The following is a 13,742-nucleotide window of genomic DNA, read 5'->3' on the forward strand; positions in this document are numbered from 1 at the left end:
ACTTTTTGTTGAGAGAATTTCTTAAAAGAAGACTATTTTAAACAGTAATGATTTTTGATTAAAATACCTCAACCACCACCCCAGGTCCCCCCCCCCCCCACCGAACTTGAAATATTAGGATTATATTTGAGAAAACTAGCTTCTCGTATTTGTTTTACGCATTAAAATTTCGAATTTAAATTACGATATTCCTTTGGCAAAGTTATGAGAGCAAAGGAGTCAGCAGTACAACTATATACAAGAGAAGTCGTTGAAATGATCAAGCACTTTTCGTTCATTATCCACTGAAGTTGTTAAATTAAAAAATAAACTAACAGATATTGCAAACTAAAACATTCTCTATTAGAATCTTTTCTGTTTAAAATGTCAGCTCGGAAAATAACTATTTTGTGTTATTCATTTTAAATAATACCTTCTATGGTTATCTTAGTAAGCTATCGTAACAGCTTATTCCAATATTCCTCCGAGATTGACAATTTTTATTTTAGCACGCGACGCTACTGTTTCAGATTAGGCGGAGCACCGCTTTATTTTATTGTATGTTTGTACAAAACTTGAACATGTAAAAAGAGATCATCATAGTTGGAAATAAAACATGTTCTAGTTAGGATTTAATATTTAATAAAACAAAAAAAAATCAATGCCATTAAAATTTAAGACTGAAACATTCATATACAAGTTTATAAATATAGTGCGACTGTTTTGTTCGCTTATTTCAAACAAAAAAAAAAACAAAAAAAAATTCTTTCAGATCGGGCAGAATTTCACGTGCCAACAATATTTTAACAAAAAATGAACTTACATGAAGAAAAACTTCAATCCGCTGTAACAAATGAAATGTCTAATTCAACGAGAGTGCTATGCGTCGTGAAATCATTTTGGACTCCGTTGAAGATTTTCAACTTCACGAGTCACATCAAGTTGCAAGTTCAAAGAGAATGTTTACCGAGTTTGTCAATCAATTTATACCGTTCGAAATTGCAGTTAGCAGGTGGTTCACGGACGCCTTCTGAAACAATAGAAAAAATTATTGCGTAATTTCTGATTTAAAATTAATGACTTCAGTAACGTTGCGATATTTTTATCAACGCGCTTGGTTCCACCTTTGATTACCAGTCTCCATGAGAGTAATGATTACAGGTGGTTTTCCGTAGCGCTGCCTAATGCGTCATTTATTATCAACATTTCTAAAGTAGGTTATACCGCGTTAACAGAGAGTTGTATTTTGTAATCACGCAAAAACTTAAGCAAATAGAAAACCAGTTTGTATATCAAATGACGAGACCTTATCTTACCGAAATGAATCGACTTTTTACTTGTTTAGTATTAAAACAAAGTAAAACATTGAAAAAATAATAAAACAGGGTAAGGTGCAACTGTCAGAAAGTCTTAATTCTAAAGTTTATTTCGCTTGATGAAAACAAAACATTCTTTTGGTTTGGATTTGTAATGAGTTTTGAAACGTTTTAAAGCGTGATAAAGGAAGACTGGCATCACGCGTTAATAAAATGCTCTCAAATAAATATAATAATTTTAACAACGTTATTTGAAATTATATACAACCGTTAAGTTTATAGCAATTCTTTTTTCTTAAATTGACATAATTATCATAATCTTGTGATTAAGAGAAGAATGTCAGGTTCCCAAAGAAGTTCATTAGGAAATTCATGGAATTCATTGAAAGTCATTGAAATTCATTGAATTTCAATGAATTTCAATGAATTTTAATGAAATTTAATTACTCGTGGAATTTGTTTACCCACGCTCTAAAAATAATAACGAATTGCTTAACAGTTTTTGCGAACGTATACTTTTTGTAAAACGTAAGGTCAATTTGTTTATATTACTGTTATAAATTCGCAAACAATTTTTTTTTTAGGGAGATCTGATAATATATTGATTGGGCTGTGGCAATAACAGGACGGATAATTTTAACGATATACTAACTCAACTAGTTTTCAGTTACGTAACAAGTGATAATTGTCAGGATGGTATCCTTTTGTAGAACGAACGTAATAATCTCAGAATAGAAGAATTTTCTATTCAGCTTTCCTATAGTAGTAAAGAATTACTTTCATATGTAACAGTCCTCAAAGAAATTATCATAATCTTATAACTCCAAATTATCAGCCTTTTAAATAAAGAAAAAAGTTCGTCGAATCCAATTTTTTAAGCGAATCTCGCTTAAAACACCCTATCCTTGCAAAAATAAAATCACCAAACATGTAATTTTATCAGTCTGCTATAAAACTCGAGGGAAAAAGTGACAAAAAAGTATATTGTGAAAATGCGTAGAGTGTAATTGGCGCAAACCATTCACAAAATTTTTTCATTGCAAAACCCTGCTGAAAAAGAGTGAGGATGAAGCGCAGCTTGTACCCCCTGCAGCCAAATGAAATTAAGTTATTGAACGCAACAAGTTTAGAAAATAATTTCATTGAGATGTGATATCTTGCGTGAATTTAAATTGCAACAGTTCTTTAATGATGCAGGTCTACCAAAGAGAACTGTAACGGGTTCTATTTTAATTTCTGCATCCCATGTAAAAAAACGTGCTAGGTTATGTAAAATTTTAACATATTTTCTACTGAAAGTGACCTTTTTTTTATTGAATATTTCCATATTTTCTAAATCAATTTATTAATTTCTTAAATAACTTTTTAACTGTTTTTGTTTTTTTTTCTAATTTGTATCTCATGTAAAAAAAGAAAAATAAACTCTGAAAAATTTAAGTTGTTTGGTTTTTAATGCTCCGGCGATCGATTTGCGCCGATTTTACTCCATATAGTTTTCCCCAAAAAGCGTCAAGTTTTGAAAACAAATTTTATAACTTTCCAACGGAATTAATCAAAAATCTTTTGACCTCTAATCCGAAGTTGAAAATTTGAACGGCCCCAGGAGGTTTTTTCGCAGAATTGACTTTATATCGAATGTTTACAAAAGCCAAAAACTGTCCCAGATGTTTCCTTCGATTTTTTATTTTTGATTCCGTAGATTTACGTGATGAAAAAGAATTCGAAAAATAACTTTATGAAGGTAAACTACCGCCTTGATTTGACACAACCGAAAATAAAAAGGTTATTCGCAGAAAGCTGAGTGATTTTCAAAACAAAATTAAGCCATTTTAAGGAACCGCTAAATGCAATTGGTTTTATAGACTTTTTTTTTTCCAATGAAGGTTCTTTTTTTTGTTAATGTTTTACGAGTCTTCTTAAGTTCTATTTTTTTTCACTTCTGAACATTTTCTGGTTCAATGGTTGTATAAAAACTTTCATTAGTTTGCACTGCAGCAGGTTGAGTCAACTTTTTGGCACTAAAATCCTACTCTTTATTTTAACAGTTGATTTTTTTTAAGTTGAGGATGTTGAATCAAATCATATCAATCATAAAAAAGTCCTTAAAAGATTGACAAAAGCATGTTTTCAACCATGTTTGTGCCAATTTTAAAAAAAGGGTTCGATTGCCATCTCCATTAGTAATGCGTTGTGCAATTCTTGAGGGCTTGTTGTAAATATGAAATGTTGCTCCACATGACGGTTGCTGAGACATATTTTGAACGAAAATTTTAATCATATTTCAATTTTATCTAATAATTACAGTGAATACAGTTTTTTTCTTGAATGTGTCATAATAAGAATTAGAAACTAATGATAGTTAACTTCTATTATAATTATTTTATGCCTTAAGCTATACTATTTATAATAAAAAAAAAATTTGTTAAAATTTTTTAAATTTTAGTGTTTGTTCTTAAATATAATTTTAGCATGTCAAAGAGTACTGGTTCATATTAAGAAAAGAAATCAAGAAAGTATCATTAAAACATGCAGTTGAAGTTAATAAGCAACTTTTAAAAGTGGTTATCTTCAAAGCCACATATTCCCAGTGAGCACGCCACGAAATATAAACGTTTTATTCGCGTACTTTATTCGTGTTTCCGTTCAAAGTTTTCTTTAACGTTTTTTGAATATCTAAAAACACGTTGCAAATATCACGTAGAATTTGACGCGTTTTTTAAAAGCGTATAAAACATTACATAATTTAGATTTTAAAATTGAATTTTTAGTTCGAACTAAAAATTCGATTTTAGTTCGAACTAAACAAATCGATGGTTCCGCGCAAAATCGGACTATCTGCAATCTCCGCGGAAAACAAATTTGGCATCTCAAGTGAACTAAGGCGGGAAACCAGGATTTTTTCAACAAAAACTGAACTTATGCTATTGTTGATATTTTGTTTAAAAGTTAAACAAAATGCCACATATTTGGTACCGTTGGAAAGATTTTTTGATGAATTTCTTGATGCAATTAAAATATATATTTTATAAGTAACCTACGAGATAGGATAGGCGCTAGAAAGTAGCCAATATTTACTACAAAACCTGTCCGCGCACAGAGATTAGCGCTCGTTTTCGGCTAAATTTTGCCTCAGAATATCCGTTGAGCTTTGAGCCATACAATTACATCGTGACAAAGTCTTTTAAATTAACATAGACCTCGAAAATTAAATAAAAACCATCTTTTTTTTGTTTTACAATAATAAAACTTTGTTTTTTATAGAACAAAAACAAAAGTGATAACGTTTGTCACGTACTTTTTGTGCACAGTTTTCAGTCGTGTTCACTAAAAAGTAATAAAAATTTATAAATAAATTATGGTTCGGTTGCGCCAAAGATAAATGTAATAAAAATGAGTCTCGGTTGTATTTTACTCGGTTATATTTCCTCAATATTCTCGGCTGACGTTTTCGGTAAACTTATTATATAAATTATCTTACGCGTCATTCGCAACAGAACTGTTTTTCAAAAATTGCTTATATATACAAAAGAAAGTATTGGCGCCAAATACGGTTTGCATAAATTATAAAGTTCTCGGTAGCGAAGCTTACCGCGGTATGCATAAGTTATTAACGAAACAACCGATCGAATTTAACTAAAGCTTTCGGCTTTTTTTTTAGAAAAAAACTGGTTTCCCGCCTTAGTACACTTGAGATATCTGCTTTCTCCGTTTAAAACAAAATTGGCATATCTGCAATCTCCGCGTAAAACAAAATTGGACTATCTGCATTTTTGCCAGATACATTTTTGGACTATCTGCGTTTTTCGGGTGCATAAATTTGTGGTGGTGTTTCTTTAAATATTTGAAGTTTTTTATAGAATTCTACAATTTTTTAAATAATAGCGATTATTTAAACATTTATTAACAACGATTATTTAAACACAAAACCTTGATCATAACTTGATTAAGTTTGTGAGTAATCAAGTAGTTTTAGTTCAGATTAATATGTTAAAAATAACTTATGTTATTGTTAATAATAACATAGCATATGTAACAAAACGTTGTTATGTTACATACTAATTGCTAAATTCATCATACATACTTTGTCAATTTTATTTAGCCTTGTTGTTGTGACTAATAACTTTAGATCAAATTAAATTCTTGTTATGTTATGTTGCAATGTTGCTAAGTGGTCTTTATACGCAAGATCTGCATATAAATATATACAGGATGTCTGCCAAATCAGGGAAATGCCAGGGAATTCGGATATCTTCAAAAAAATCAGGGGATTATCAGAGAAATTAGGTTAAATTTTAGAAAAATCAGGAAAGATGAGTCTTTATCAAACTTATATAACTTAAATAAGTTGTATATAGTACACGTAATCTAAAAGTTTATTTGGCAGATAGTTTTATGAACTTCTCTTGATATATTTAATGTGGGTTGTATTGTTTATATTTTTGCAGTTGAAGAGCATTTTTCTAAACGAGAAGTAGGTAAATATCAGGGAAAAGCTAGGGAAATCCAACTTAAAATATTGGCAGACACCCTGTATATATATATATATATATATATATATATATATATATATATATATATATATATATATATATATATATATATATATATATATATATATAACTATGTTAGTGTGTTAGTGTATTCTATAAACAGAGTGCTCAATGTCTTAAAGAGCAGAGCAGTAATAAATTAGTAAAAACACTTATCTAATTTTTTCTTCCACAACTTGTTTCACCATCAATAAGTAATCAGGAAGGTTAACAAATTGATCATTAGTTAACATGTTATATATTAACCTTATATGTTTATAAACTTATCTTTCACCATCACTAGGTTCATCAGACTTCCTGATGAACCTACTGATGGTATAACAAGCTGTCAAAGAAAAAATTAGGTAAGTGTTTTTGCTAATTTATATATATATATATATATATATATATATATATATATATATATATATATATATATATATATATATATATATATATATATATATATATATATATATATGTATGTATATATATTTAGTAACTTAGATCCTAACTAATGAAATTATTGTGATATATGTATATATATATATATATACACATATATCACAATAATTTCGTGTATATATAAATATATGTATGTATATATATGTATATATATATATACATACATATATTTATATATACAAGTATATATACACACACGCATTTATATATATATATATATATATAAATATATATATATATATATATAAATATATATATATATATATATAAATATATATATATATATATGTATACATATATTTATATATACACGTTTATATACACACACACATATATAAATATATATATATATATATATATATATATATATATATATATATATATATATATATATATATATGTATATATATATATATATATATATATATATATATATATATATATATATATATAATATATATATATATATATATATATATATATATATATATATATATAAATATATATATATATAGTAACCTAGATCGTAACTAACAAAATTATTGTTATTAACCTATTTTTGTTCATTAAGCAATCAAACTATGTGGAGTTTTCTTTGTTGTCTACTTAAAACCATTCTTTTTTGGAGATGCTACTTAGCTGAACACAAACTAGTTAAAAACTCATGCATGAGTATTAAACATTATGGTTTCCAACTTTTCTTAAACTTGGTTTATTAATAATTAGGATCAAAATCAAACTGAACCTAAGGTTCAGTTGGATTTGAGCTCTAAACCATTAAACATTGGTTTAATCAGATGTCACCTCAACTGCAGTGATGATCAAACAATTTTGGTCCAATTATATTTGATAATTTTTTTATATCCAAGACTTTGGGATGTAATGATATATAAAAAAGGGTTGTCATTTTTTTACTATGATAGTAATAACTATGATACAATCAAAAATAGCTGTATTTTTTCTATAAAAGAATAATTACAAAATAACAAAAAACTGCTGTTTTAAATAAACATATCCTTAACTTGCACATTGATCTGAATATCAGGCTTTTATTACTTTTACAGTATACCCAATATAATAAATTATCACATTTGTAATAGACAATATTAATTACTTGAATTTAAATTATAGTCACATTTAGGTAACTTTTAACTTTAGAAATTATAATTTAACATACAAACACAACTTATCTAAAAACATCTATAATTTTGTAGTCCTAACATATTTTTAAGATCTAGCATATTTTATTTGACGATAGCAATAATACACTTGAATTAATTAATTTTGTAAGCTAAACAAACCAACTTGTTATTTTCACATTTAACCAAAACATGACTGACTGCTATATGCTATATAGTATACCTATATAATATAGATAACACAGTAACACTACTTTTTTTTTTCTGTTGAAAATAGACAAACTTGAAAAACACCAAACAATGTTTCGAATAAGCCTCGTAAAACTGTAAAACGTTTTCTTAATCCAGCAGCATTTTAATTTCAAATTAAATTTGAATACATAAAATTGGTTTTGCGATCAGCTACACTTTGATCAATTCATAATGTGTATACGCTTACTAAGTTCAGACTTGAGATTAAAGTAGATGCAGACTGTTCTTTTTTAGCCGCTAAAATGATGTTCTAAAAATATTGTAAATTTTTCATTTGCATTAACATACCATATGTCATATAACTATTTAAAATAATTACTTCTAAACAAAATCAAATGTGGCAAGTGAAACTTTGTGTTAAAACTTAAACAGATTTATATCTCAGGAATAGATGGAAAATAATGCAATTACTGTCTTCTTATTAACAACTTATTTCATGAGATCTGCCATTTGTAGTGAAATCACATTTTGACAAGGCGCATAATTTCATGCAATAAAAACTTTGAACGCCCGGAGAATGCAGATAGTTCAAAAATAAAGCTGGCGGAAAATGCAGATAGTCCAATTTTGTTTTACGCGGAGATTGCAGATATGCCAATTTTGTTTTTGGCGGAGATTGCAGATAGTCCGATTTTGCGCGGAGCCATCGAAATCAAATTCTTTTTCATTCTATTACAGAAACTACATTAAACTTATCTGTTAACATAGATGGCCTCTCATTATTTAAATCCACATCCACCCAATTGTGGCCAACTGCAGTATCTGTTTTTGAATTCGAACCCTTTCTTGTTGGAATTTATTGTAGAAATAGTAAACCACCCTGTGATATTTACTTGAGAGAATTTGGTAATGAATTAATAGAATTACAAGACAGTTTTATTTTTATAAATGATGTTAACTACAAAGTTAATGTTTATTCTTTTATTTGTGACGCTCCTGCCGGAGCTTTATTAAAAGGTATTGTTTGTCACTCAGGCTTCCATTCCTGTGAGAGATGTACCATAGTAGGTAAAAGTATAACCAATCGAATTGTTTTCTCAGTAAGGGGAGAATGTGTTGTTTTAAAGACAAGCCAAAAATTTGATAATGAGTATTTAGAAAAAGATGTAAATGGGAGATCACATCAACTCAGTAAAACAGTTTTAAGAGAAGTTACATCTGTAAATTTTGTTAATATGTTTCCACTTGACTACATGCAATTAGTGTGTCTTGGATGTATGCATAGGCTGCTGTATTTCCTTAAAGGAACTATCAAAGGAACAACTAAAGGGATATTGTCTGCTAATATGTTAAATCAAATTTCTGAAAAGCTTGTTGCTTTAAATGGTAAACTACCAAGTGAGTTTGTCAGACAGCCAAGAACACTAACTGAACTTGATTGATGGAAAGCTACCGAGCTTGGATCTTTTTTGCTTTATTCTGGTATGGTTGCATTGAAGGGTGTTGTAGATAGCTCTGTTTACAAGCATTTTTTAAGTCTGTCTGTTGCTATAAGGTTATTATGTGAAAATGATGATGCCATGAGAAATTCTAAACTGGAGAATGCTTGACGACTTATTCAGTATTTTGTTGTGAATTCTAGTGAGGTTTATGGTGATTTGTTTTGTGTATACAATGTACATGGACTTTTACATATTTGTGATGATGTAGTTTTATGGTGTCTTGCTTGATAAGTTATCTGCCTTTAAGTTTGAAAACTATATTCAGAAGTTGGAAAGATTTGTAAGAAGCAAACATAAATCATTGGCTCAAGTATGTAAAAGATTGGATGAATTGAGTGATTACAACCAACCTAAAAAAGTTACAAGCAGAATGACCACCACCAAAAAAGATTCTTGTTTTTTAACTGAGGATAGTGTTGTGTTTGTTCAAAAATTGATTGATGAAGATCATTATGAGTGTTTGTGTTATAACAAACAGTTTTTAGATGACTATTTTACTGTTTTTCTTTCTTCAAAGGATATTGGTATCTACTTTATTGTATGGATTAAACGAAGAAGCAACTTTTTTACGGAAATGTATTTTTATGGCAGTTAAAGATGGATTTGTTGTTTCTGCTTTAGTACATTTGGTTAAGCAGAGTAGAGAATGTTGATATTATTTGATGTCATTTATTTCTTTCATTTACTTTACTTATAACTTTTTTATATCAAATTTTGCCTAGTTGGATGATGGGGCAAAAAATGGTTAATAGGGCAAATAAAAAGTACTATAAAAAATATTTTCATAGTAAAAAAAAGTTTAAAAATAAGTTTTCTTGAACGAAAAGTTTTTTTATTTGTTAAAACTTTTTTGACAGGTCCTAATATAACTGCTTATTTTCTTTCTCAGATTGAGAAAGAAAGAATATTAACCAGGGTCTCAATCAAATTGGAATAATATCTTGATTTTGAAAACAATATTTGTTTTTATTTAAAAAAATAATTTTTAAAAGTATAATGATTTGTATATAATAATGCAAGAAAATTTTAAAATTATTTTTTGTAACCGAAAATAAAAAATATTTGCTCAATGAAATATTATTTTCAAATCAAGATTTCATTTTCATCTATTGTGAGCAGGTTGACTAAGTTTTGAGAAAATGTCTTTTGCGTATATTAGGACTTATAAAAAATGTGCATATCTTTTAAATTTTTAATTGACTAGACTATGTATTTAGCCCAATCAAAAGGTTGTACTCTGTAGTTACGCTAAAAGAAAATGGAGTAGAAAATTGGGTAGATGAAGTGAAGAAAATTGTTCATCGGCCACCAAGAGGAAAAAAACCTATCCAACCACTACACAAGCAAGTGGTTGTCACCAGACATGTCATGGCAACAGTTTAGATTAACTAAAATCTTATTAGAGAAAGGCACTAAAGACATGTGTAATGACTTTTTGCAACTTGATTCCGATTTGGCTCATAGTGAATTCGCAGAACAAGGTATTTATTATTCTGTTTTGTCCTTACAATATATAACAAACTTTAGTTAAATATATATTTTATTTCTTAGGAGGCGTTCAGCCACTCAGTCCATATCAAGAAAAAAGTCCAAGTATAACAATTGAAAATAGTTTTTCTCAAAGTACTTCAAACACTATTTCCTCTAATCCTCATTTAAAAGTGCCAAGTTGTGATAGACGCTGTCCAAGACAAATAGTGTCACAAGACTTATCCTTAGAAATATCATTCAGTGTAACAGAAAAAAGGAAGAAAAAAAAGAAAACATGTCTAGTATCACCCCAGTGCTCCTCTAGTTTTTTATTATCAAGCCATTCTTCCCAAGAGTCAACTAGACAGGCTAAAAACAGAAACAGTCTTGGGAACTACAGAGAACCACCTCCTTCATTTAAGTGCATGGATGAAAGAAGTAAGTTTAATTATATTTTAAGTATAATTATATTATATATGTTATAATAGTCTTACTATTCTCAACAAAAATCCATGACCTGCCATGAGTATTGAGTATTCACCTTCTAATCAAAAGTTTCACCATTAAAACTACATCTTTTTTTTACACTTACTAAGTTCATATATATGTTTTGGGGTTAAGAGTTGTGATGTTAAATGGACTGCAATTGCCACTACCGTCCATTTACCATTTGGGATGTAAACTAATAAAAAGTAGACTGGCATCACAATTTTAATTGTTACTTTTAGTTTGGCAATATTAATGTTTTATGGAGATGGCAGAAGTTAAGTCAACCCAAGGAGAAATTCTTGCTGCGCTAGAAAGGCTAGGATGGAGAACTGACCCAGAAAGTTCTTCGCTTTTTATTAGTAAGTGTCATTCCCTTGAAGAGTTCAATGCTTTTGAAAAACAGTTGGTAACTGAAGTAGAATTTAATATTTTGGTAAGTGTTATTTACAACAAAGTTGTTGTTTCAATATATTTGAATTATAATCCAGGTCTAATACATAAGGGAATCATAATGGTGACAAGGCTTGGTTTCACTGTTTTGTTTTGTTTGTGTTCTAACTAGGAAAATTAAGTTGCTATGGTAACGGTATAGTTTATTAAATGAAAAACGTTTATACTATAAAGTATTAACTTGAAAGTATAAAAATACTTCATAAGTTTATTACTTAAAAGTTGTATATACGTTTTTTTTTCAAAAATCAGGTTAAGGGTTGCAAACTGTTATCCTGGGGTAAATTTGTTCAGGAAAGTTGTTACGATGGATATTAAAGTAGACAAATAGATCAATTGATTCCATGGTATGACATGTTTAAGTTTTTACACCTCTTTTGATTTAGGTAAAAAGGTTAAAACAATTAGGTGGATCAACACCTTCGCAGCTCGTCAGCAAATGCATTAACGAGACTCTTGATAAAAGTGTACAAGCCCAGTTTAACAAGACCGGAAGTAAGGGCAAACGTTCTTTTAACAAGACCCCACTCTGTAAAGCAATTTTTGGTAAATATTTACTTAACTTAAAAGTTTTTAAACATGTTAAAACAAATTTTGTTTATGACAAAATGTTAAAGGGAATATTAGATTGATTTACTATTTTCATTAAGTGTTTTGTTCTACTATCATTTTATTTTTTAGCTGCATTAGTATCGGATGTAAATTCAGCAAAAGTGATCGATTCGTTCGTTGGTGAACAAATAAAACGTGTGCCTAAAGCCGTTGAAAAAGAGAAAGATGGTTTCTTGTAATATTTATTTACAAATAAAGGATAAATTCTGTATTTTTAATTTATGAAATAAAGAAAATTTCTTATTTAACTTTTTTATATATATACGTAGCTTTTTCGTTCCTAGAAATTATAGAAACAGTTGTTGCTAAATCATCAGAAAACTAGCTGCTTTTCATTATTAGTACGAGTCACAAATTTTGTTTAGCGAGCGCATCATACACCTTTTAAAAACGTTAAAAAGCCGTTTAAAAAAGGTTTCTTTGAGACGTGTAAAACACGTCCTAAAAATACGTGAATAAGTAATTTCATACGGACTTCTTTTCCACCCTCAAAACACGTGTCGTAAAAACATGAATAATACGTTTATTATACGTATCCGTGCTTACTGGGTTGTTAAAAACCCATTTTCACATCAGAACCTTCACTCTGCATTCGAAGGGAATGGAACTCCTTGAGTTATTAATTTATTAGCTCATTATCTTTTTAATTAAAAATCGAGTTAGTCCGGATAAACCGCTTAAAAAACGGGAATGAAATAGTTCTAAAAAAGACCGCACTTTTTTTAATAATTATATGTATAAACGAACTATATCTCATAACTAAAGTTTTGTGAAAAAAATTACTTCAAAATATTAAACAGTTCTCTAAATATTCTCTAAAACTTTCCTTTTTATTATCAGAGCGGACGCGTAGTACGCAGCAGTGGAGGATCCAGGAAAAATATTGACTGTAGCAAAAGTAAAACCAGAGAGCCACAGCAACAGTGGCGTAGCTAGGTGACGGAGGACCTTTTTTTTTTTTTAATTTTCTTAAGATATAGATACCCTTCAAAAATTTAAAAAGTTTTGCTGGCAGAAATTGTTTAATTCGGCGGTGTTACACAATTTAATCTAATCTATTAAAGAATGATTGTTTTAACGCTTTATACAGCTCCATTTCTTTCATTAAAAAAGTCTATAAACTATATATAAAGTAATATTAATTCAACCAAGTACAATTTTGGTTTTTTGCTACACTTGCTACAGGTTCTCAGTTAATGACTTTTAGTTCTTATATAAGACCTCCTTGTTAATAAAAAGGTGATACTAAATATGTATTCAATATTGTAAATGCACGGGGGTAAACTTAGAGTTGTTTAAAAACATGACAAACAGGATTTTGCTACAGTTGCAATACATAATTTGCCATTTTATTTCACTCCCAGTCGAAATAAGGTAGCTCCGCTGCGAAATGTTTGACATTCTTACAAAAATTTATGAATATGAGAGATAAAACCCTATAAAAACTCGAGTTTTTTTTATAGCAAAAATTTTATTTTTCGATTTAGTAAAATTAGTTAAGCAGTGACAGCGGCCCAAACTTGATCTAAAATTTTCTGTTATTTTACATAAAAATATATATATATTTTTATATATGTGTGTAGAAAATAATAACAAATG

At 28.7% G+C, this 13,742-nt stretch overlaps 2 protein-coding genes, 1 long non-coding RNA gene and 2 pseudogenes across 5 annotated transcripts in view; 3 read left to right on the forward strand and 2 right to left on the reverse strand.

Annotated features, from left to right (window-relative positions):
* LOC149876693 (uncharacterized) overlaps nt 1-13,742 on the reverse strand; it is a 615,724-nt pseudogene that overhangs the window by 548,370 nt on the left and 53,612 nt on the right.
* The window catches only part of LOC149876721 (uncharacterized), a 91,894-nt gene that overhangs the window by 72,192 nt on the left and 5,960 nt on the right, over nt 1-13,742 (forward strand). The window lies entirely within an intron of this gene.
* LOC149876724 (uncharacterized) overlaps nt 1-13,742 on the reverse strand; it is a 316,490-nt gene that overhangs the window by 38,209 nt on the left and 264,539 nt on the right. The window lies entirely within an intron of this gene.
* On the forward strand, nt 861-10,045 carry LOC149876726 (uncharacterized; annotated as a pseudogene).
* On the forward strand, nt 10,163-12,322 carry LOC145194235 (uncharacterized). Of its 2 annotated transcripts, XM_090075145.1 has the most exons (4): nt 10,912-11,030; nt 11,321-11,514; nt 11,918-12,077; nt 12,213-12,322. In XM_090075145.1, the coding sequence occupies exons 2-4, from the start codon at nt 11,341-11,343 to the stop codon at nt 12,320-12,322; spliced, it is 444 nt and encodes a 147-aa protein (XP_089931271.1). In that variant the 5' UTR covers nt 10,912-11,030; nt 11,321-11,340. The 2 variants fall into 2 exon arrangements, with proteins under 2 accessions (XP_089931270.1, XP_089931271.1); XM_090075144.1 differs by lacking the exons at nt 11,918-12,077; nt 12,213-12,322 and adding an exon at nt 10,163-10,603 and having other exon boundaries at nt 10,674-11,030; nt 11,321-11,447.

The sequence above is a fragment of the Hydra viridissima genome, unplaced genomic scaffold, assembly GCF_058129835.1.
Source record: "Hydra viridissima isolate aposymbiotic clone 2 unplaced genomic scaffold, HvirCarnegie_v1 scaffold_18, whole genome shotgun sequence".
NCBI classification, from domain to species: domain Eukaryota; kingdom Metazoa; phylum Cnidaria; class Hydrozoa; order Anthoathecata; family Hydridae; genus Hydra; species Hydra viridissima.

What these genes read in the sequence shown, in the direction of transcription:
- LOC145194235 (XM_090075144.1), top strand. Translation starts at nt 10,486, where the DNA reads ATGTCATGGCAACAGTTTAGATTAACTAAAATCTTATTAGAGAAAGGC. An exon ending in TAGTGAATTCGCAGAACAAG is followed by an intron (nt 10,604 to 10,673) that starts GTATTTATTATT and finishes TTTATTTCTTAG; the next exon opens with GAGGCGTTCAGCCACTCAGT.